This window comes from Alosa pseudoharengus, unplaced genomic scaffold (assembly GCF_046254945.1).
Source record: "Alosa pseudoharengus isolate Yale_2024_CS ecotype anadromous, Long Island Sound unplaced genomic scaffold, YU_APseudo_1.1 YU_APseudo_1.1_scf_1, whole genome shotgun sequence".
NCBI classification, from domain to species: domain Eukaryota; kingdom Metazoa; phylum Chordata; class Actinopteri; order Clupeiformes; family Clupeidae; genus Alosa; species Alosa pseudoharengus.
Window position 1 is genome coordinate 57,238,918 of NW_027468564.1, and position 7,911 is coordinate 57,246,828.

General features: G+C 42.4%; 1 protein-coding gene across 1 annotated transcript; it reads right to left on the minus strand.

Annotated features, from left to right (window-relative positions):
* Positions 1-982: 982 nt before the first annotated feature.
* On the minus strand, positions 983-2,227 carry LOC143115412 (carbohydrate sulfotransferase 1-like). Its single transcript, XM_076277469.1, has one exon. The coding sequence runs from the start codon at positions 2,219-2,221 to the stop codon at positions 983-985; it is 1,239 nt and encodes a 412-aa protein (XP_076133584.1). The 5' UTR covers positions 2,222-2,227.
* Positions 2,228-7,911: the final 5,684 nt, after the last annotated feature.

Sequence of the window (7,911 nt, forward strand, 5' to 3'; positions counted from 1 at the left end):
TTGCGCAATTTGTTTGTCTGAGGTAGCATGTGATGCATGTATGATCTGTATGTGCTGAAATAAGCAAACATACTGTAGTGGATCAACCATTGCCTATGCATAATTACTTTATTATAAATGTAATTAGCATTTGATATATGAGCATGTGTGTTAGACTTTTTTGTGAGAATATTTTCAGGAATTAGATGTTATCTGTGAAAACCTTGCATATATTGATCACTATGTGGAGTTAAAAGTTATGAGGGACATAGTACATTAATCAGTGACAGTTTGTTTGAAGGAAATGACCAATCAGGTAGTCTGTTTACTGAGAATGGTTCATGATTACTAGAATTGGTTGACTCAAAGTTCCCCTGCACCAATTAGAATGGACAGGGAACAAAAACCTCATTCATGTAAGAAACACGTATCACTTCAGCAAATAGATTTGTTGTCACTCAGACCCGGCTCCAGCTCTTGGTAACGGAGGGGTGGGGGGCAGAGATTTTTTTTTTTTTTGGGGGGGGGGTAATTATCAGAGGTGGAAAACTTCAGTAAAGTCTATTGTTTCTTCCTGTGCCTTAACACAGATGATATCACTAGTGGATTTGGGTTGAGTGAGCCGTGGAGCCGGGCCTGTTGTCACTACTGTTTGCTTTTAAGCCCATGCAAAGGGTATGTAGATATTTCTGAAGTGTACTTCCTTTCTAATTGCCAGTGTCACAATATTGTTCATGCTCAAACAAAAAACAAAAAAGGTTCACAAAAAATATTTATTTAATCTGCAAGTGCAGGTGATTAATTCAGACCTGCAAGTTTGTAGGCGTTGCTTCTCTGACAAAAAAGGTTCACAAAAAATATGTATTTAATCTGCAAGTGCAGGTGATTAATTCAGACCTGCATGTTTGTAGGCTTTGCTTCTCTGACTGAGGCCACAATGGCAGTGAGGGCTAGAGAGAACTGACTTCTTATCATTGTGAAGATTATTTTAAAATCTCATTGGTCACTGAAAAGGTCTCCATGTTCTGTCCTCAACAAGCGAGAGAGAAACATTCTCCAGTTCTTCAGATGATTTGACTATTTTGTATCCCAGCTGATGTAAAGTGGTTTCACACAAGGTTTGGACATATTGAACCATGTCAAAAGACATCTTAAACCTCCAGCTCTCTGAATTAGTGGCAGAATGTCTTTTGGTGCCATACGCATCCATGGGTGACCAATCCCCTTTTCCTTCTGTGTTCGTCTCAATCCAGTCCATAATGTTCTCATCAAAAGACAATCCCAGGGTTTTGAAAATCTCCTGGATCTTCTGAAGAGTGTTAGTGGCTAGATCCTCATACCTCACCAGCATGTACCTTCCCCTCAGCCAGTCAGGTTGTCTCAGGGCCGTGGCCACAGATCTGCGGTAGTCCTCACACACGGGCTCCTGTGTGAGGTTGAGACCCTCCGGTTTCTGGCGTTTCATCTTCCACAGTCTCATCAGAGGGTAGTTCTGGGGGAAGGTCATCATTCTGGAGGCCAGTACTCCCCGCGGGTCCCTGACCAGCTGGATGACCTTCAGGTTGAGTCGAGGGTCCTCCAGCAGGTCTCTGACATCACTGACCTCTGGCACTCGCACTGTCTTGATGACCACGTGCCCTCTCTGCTGGCAGGACTGTGAGGCCAGGGTGAGATTGAGGGAGCCACACTTCTGGACACACTGGCTCTCAGTCACATTCACCAGCTGAGGGCTGAAGACGTGGCACACCGGAGGAGAGCAGAGGGCTTTGCTGGCACCCCGGCGCTTCAGCTGGTCTGTGATGTGCTTCTCTGGCTGTGGCCTGATGTAATCCTCCAAGAGGTGCAGGTCACAGCGGAACAAGCCCCTTAGAAGATCCCTACTGGCCCCAAGTATCATCCTTCGGTTGGCATGTGTAGAGTTCAGCGCAGTCTGAATGTGGTTCAGAGGTTCATACAAATAGAAGACATCGGAGTGATGGTTGAAGAGCTGCCCCAGAAATGATGAGCCAGAACGTGTGGCAGCCAATATGAGAACGTGGGTCTTCCCAGATAAGTTCATAGTATGAGGGTTCTCTTCTGGCCAGTGATGATTCAAGATGGTCTGTTGTTGGCAGTGTTTTGCAGGGTGTAGAAAGGGACATATGTCATGTGTCATAGTTCTGAATGATCTGATTACAGCATACTGGATGACTATAATAGAGACCACCGCCATCAGAATGACAACTTTCCAAGAGCACCGCATTGTGACTGGACACCTTGAACCTAATAAAGGTACAGAAATTGGGATGTGAAATGAAAAGCATATGCAACAAGACCACAGTACAGTTCAAAATATGTAAAGCTGCAGTTGGCAAGTCTGACAGATTGAGGGGACTTAGCCAACATTTTGAATGTTTACAACTCTCATGCCCCTCCCCCACTACCACCATGCACCTCTCATCGTTCGTGCTCGTCAGTGCGCACCAGACTGCACCAAACTGTGATTGACAGTCAGATCTCACACAGCCCTGCTCTGACTGGACCAGAAGAACCGGGAGCTGTGGATTTTTGCAAAACAAATAACAGGCTCTAGGTGGAGGTAGAAGTGCATTTTTTTTAAACCGGCTGATTTATGTTGTTCTATCGGAGCATATGGTTTCAGTGAAAATGATCAAAAACATCTTGCTAACTGCAGCTTTAATATTCAAATACCAAATATGCCAGATGTACGCCATCAACACTCTTTGGGCCCTATCATGACATTCTAAAGCACTCGTCAAAAGTTTATTCAAATTTAGTAGGATGTCCAGTTCACATTGGGAGGGGTTTCGTTATCAAACGTGGAGCGCATATGGCAAGCCGTTCAAGACAAAACGTCTGTCAAAATAACGCCTCCACGTGTAGATTTTTTACTTCTTCAGGAGTAAAAAATAGACGTCTGAGCGTCAGACGTCAAATTTTTATGTGTGCCACGCGCAAAAACTTTGCGTCTGACGTCAGAGGTGAAAAAATGACGTCTGGGTGATTTGCTGCAATGCCAGAGCCTTTGTGCCAGAGTAGACACAGCATTGGCTGCTGGAAACAGGAAATGCAGCCGCTATAGTTGCAGCAGAAGAAACAAGATGCCAGAGCAATGTGCAGCATATTCCTGCTCAAATTGGCGGACCATCGCAAACAGGGCTCGGGGGATTACTTTTCACAAGTAAGATTTAACATTATCGTACTATTGGTTGTATTTTGTGAATGCAATATTACCAGAGAGTTGAAAAGGAGCAAGGATCTTTGTTATTGTATGTAAATCGTAGCCAGCTAGCTAGGCTACTTGCTAGGTGTTCAGGTGTTCACCCGGCTATGAACTGAGACTTGAGTCATATTCCATAACACTGACTTACATTACAACTGACACAAGAATGCTATTGTATAAATGAATCAAATATTACTAATATAACATTGGCCGGCGAATTTTACACCAGTGGCACAGACTGTAGCCTATTATCGGGCAGTTGCTACTTGTAGCTTAGCTAGTAATAAGTGTGTTGGTGGTAGCTTCACTATTTCCTGAATAAAGTAACTTTTCAATAGCTTAACTTCTTTATATGAAGTAGCTTGGCCAAACAAGCTACACTTTTGTCATGTGAAATTAGCACAATTTAAAGTAGCTTCCTATGTAGTGAACTAGCCTACTGCTGTGTTTGTGTTACTAAGCTTGCTACATTTGACTGGGGTGGTAGTTTTGTGTAGTGAAGTTTTATTCATGGCAGAGTAACTGATAGTTTTGCTCACTACAATTCCCAAGTAGCTTGCCCAACACTGTATTATTCACATGTAATTCACTCTAACAAAAATAAGATGCATCTCAAATCCCTTTTTATTCATTTATTTATTTTATATCTCCCCAGAACAACTGCCTTGCTCAAGGACACGAATGAGCTGAACGGTTTCCTCACACCCCTGGAACTGAGGAAGGTGTAGCTCTACATTGCATTACTGCAGGGCATCTGCTAGACTGTGACTGAATATTTGATTTATGAGCTCCACCTTCATCACCTTTTTGGTAAGGTAACTGCTCTGCCCATGACCGGAAAGCACTGCAGAGGGTGTGAAAACTGCCCAACACATCACCGGTTTCTCACTCCCCTCCATCGAGGCCATCCAGGGCAAGCGATGCTTGCGTAAGGCGCGCAGCATCATCAAAGACTGTTCTGACCCCAACCACAGACTGTTCACCCCACTCTCCTCAGGGAGGCTTTACAGGTCTCTCCGCACCTGAACCAGCAGGTTCAGAGGAAGCTTCTTTCCTGCGACTGTCACCCTACTAAACTCTAGCTCTGCATCCCGGTGACATCCAACGAACTTAAGCCCCCATCACCCCCCGCCCCCGCCTTGTCTGTGCTTGTTGAGGTGTCCACGACCATGGTGACTCAAGGCTGCCATGGTCGTAGAGTATATACTTATACTATATACTATACGACCATGGCAGCCTTGACAGGGACAACAAGGAGACGGACATCCCCCACCCCACCCCCTCACAACTGGACTACCCTATCCCATCCATAGTGTCTATTTATTACAAACTTATCCATAGCCATATTCTACTGCTCTTCATCCTGCACATACACTTATTCTTAATACTATTATAATGTTACTGTTTCTGCACTACAATGGTACGGTTACCACACTGCACATAGCTGTACATACTGTTTATCTGTTTATATGGTTTATACTAAATATCCATATTTCCACATTTATCCATATAAATATCCATATTTATTCAGTTTGTCTGTAATATATTCACTGCATAATACACTGCATATATCTAATATTTTTCTTACTACTACTATAATGGTACTGCCACTACATTGCACATATCTGTACATGTTGTTTATTACATGGCCATATTTATTCTGCTCTTCTAAGGTTACTGCTAATACACTGCACATACTTATATTTAATTTATACTACCACCTTCTGAAAACAACTGTACACTGTCTACACTGCACTATATCTTTTGTCTGTCTATGCACCAACTACTTTGTATATCACATTGCACTTTTCTGCTTTTTTGCACTTCTGGTTAGACACAAACTGCATTTTGTTGTCTCTGTACTTGTGGGGTGTACTACGAATCTCGATTAGTGGGTTAGCGAGGTATGTTGCGCTCAAAGCCAGACTATGCTGTGACACGAAAGTGGATCTGTTTTAGTGTCGCTATATCACCATGGTATCTTATGCTGTCAACCAAACCTGGTCGGGAGGAGGTTATGTGCTAAGTTATAGCTCAAATCGTGTAATCTACCGCACACTGACCAATCAATTATCTTAAAAACGAAGTTCTCTCACGTGTAGGATTCTGTCATATATCTGACAGGTGGAGCTCCGCCTCTACTAACATTTTGGATCTCGAATGCGCTTTAATAGGGCGGTGCGTGCAAATATCCCAATATGGACGTGCATACCATACAACAACTGATGACAATTGATTTATTTGATGTTATAGGTTAGACACAAAAAATCACCACAGTGTAGATTAAGCTATAGCTCATGAATGCGGAAGTAATTGTTTTTAAATAGAGGCGGTCTTGTGCGTCTCCAAGTTACACGATTGGCCAAAGTCATCCCAACACCGAGAACGCGCACAGATCTGAGCTGAAAGCCTAGTTTGACAAATATATCACATAACTGCAATCGTAGTATCACTTAACGTATACCCCTGAGTCAAGGCTTTGTCAAGCCTCGATATGTCTACATAGCCTAGATATGTCTAACGTGCTTCGTAGTATACCCCACAGGACTCTGCACAATGACAATAAAGTTGAATCTAATCTAATCATCTGCATTCGCCACTCTGTCTCCCATTTTCCCACTGTCTGAATGACTCGGTCCTCTTTTATGGAGTTTACCCAGTTTCATTATGTACTGCCACCTGCTGTCTGTAGCACTTTTGTTTTCAGTCTAAGTGTATCTAAGCAATTTTAGCAAGGTGGACTGGGAACATACAAAATTACCAGTGTTGGAGAGTAACTGAATACATGTATTCGGGATTACGTATTCAGAATACAAAATATGAGTAACTGTATTTAGTTACAGTTATATTTTCAATGAGTGGTATTCAGAATACAGTTACTTTGGCCATTACAAGGGGTTACTTTTAGAATCCTTCTCATATGAATTTCTGGGCTTTTTGAACTGAAATTCTAATATTTCTGTGAGATGATCTTGTGCATTAACAAAATGTATAATGTTTCAGTTTATCCTATAAAGTTAAGTTGTGGGTTTTTTGCTGACATCGCCTGTGGGTCTTACAAACTGAAATAGCAGCTTGATTTCCCACTTGATAAAATGTAAAACAGCGCTTATGTAATCCAAGTATTTAGAATACGGTACTTAGATGGAGTAATGTAACGGAATACGTTACACATTACATTTTAGGGAATGTATTCTGTATTCTGTAACTGATTACATTTTAAAAGTATTCTTCCCAACACTGAAAATTACATGCACCAGTTGTGCATGTACTGTCACCAGCATGACAGTAACCTCTGTCTCACTGAGCCTGTGAAGACACTCCCAGATTATTTACTGATTGCATTGAACAGGGCTGATCTCAGCCGTTTTTAAAATAACACATGCTGGCCTTTTTGTCTTGTATTAATGAACTGTTACACTTACTTATGCCAAAAACCAATGTCTGTTTTTTAATGATCAGAAACAAACCTACAAACTTGCACTTTTCAGTGTTTATGGAACTTTTCTAACAGATATTGAACCCATTTACACCATTTCCTTTACTTATTCCAAACCAATGTCTGTTTATCAAACTTTATTTTTGATGGCACTGAACTTAAATATGAAAACACTTGAAAATGTGTATGGAATTACAACTACATTTAACTCATTACAACTTGTATCAAGCCAGTTTTTGTCTATGCTGTCAAACATTATGGATTATGTTCCCAGTTTTGATCTGGGATGTCATCACTTTATATGATATACAGTATCAGAATATTCTATTACTGTTAAGCCACTATGAATATTAAAATACACACAACCATGTTTCCTGTATCAGCTCTTTTACTCTGAGTCAATTTACTCAGGTTTGTCACTCAACCACGTAGCCTACTTGGAATAGCCTATCCCTCAGGTGTCTGAATGGCTGATCTCACACTCGATCAGTAGGAAACATGTGGGCAGGGGAAGTGGTTGAGCACTGCTCTTCCATGCCCACATTCACGGCTGAAGTGCCCTTGAGCAAGGCACCTAACCCCCTTACTGCTCCCCGAGCGCTGCTGTAGCAGGTAGCTCACTGCTCGGGGTTAGTGTGTGCTTCATCTCACTGTGTGTTCACTGTGTGCTGTGTGTGTTTCACTGATTCACAGATTTGGATAAATGCAGAGACCAAATTTCCCTCACGGGATCAAAAGAGTGTATATATACTTATACAGAAAGGTTCCATAAACATTTACATGAGATCAGCCATTCAGACACCTTAGGTAGGCTATTCCAAGTAGGCTACGTGGTTACGGGTGCAGAAAGACCTGTAACGCCTCCCTGAGGGGAGTGGGGTGAACAGTCTGTGGTTGGGGTGAGAACAGTCTTTGATGATGCTGCACGCCTTACGCAAGCATCGCTTGCCCTGGATGGCCTCGATGGAGGGGAGTGAGGAACCGGTGATGTGTTGGGCAGTTTTCACACCCTCTGCAGTGCTTTCCGGTCATGGGCAGAGCAGTTGCCATACCAAAAAGGTGATGAAGGTGGAGCTCATAAATCAAATATTCAGTCACAGTCTAGCAGATGCCCTGCAGTAATGCAATGTAGAGCTACACCTTCCTCAGTTCCAGGGGTGTGAGGAGACCGTTCAGTTCATTCGTGGTAGTCCTTGAGCAAGGCAGTTGTTCTGGGGAGATATAAAATAAATAAATGAATAAAAAGGGATTTGAGATGCATCTTATTTTT

What these genes read in the sequence shown, in the direction of transcription:
- LOC143115412 (XM_076277469.1), bottom strand. Translation starts at nt 2,221, where the DNA reads ATGCGGTGCTCTTGGAAAGTTGTCATTCTGATGGCGGTGGTCTCTATT.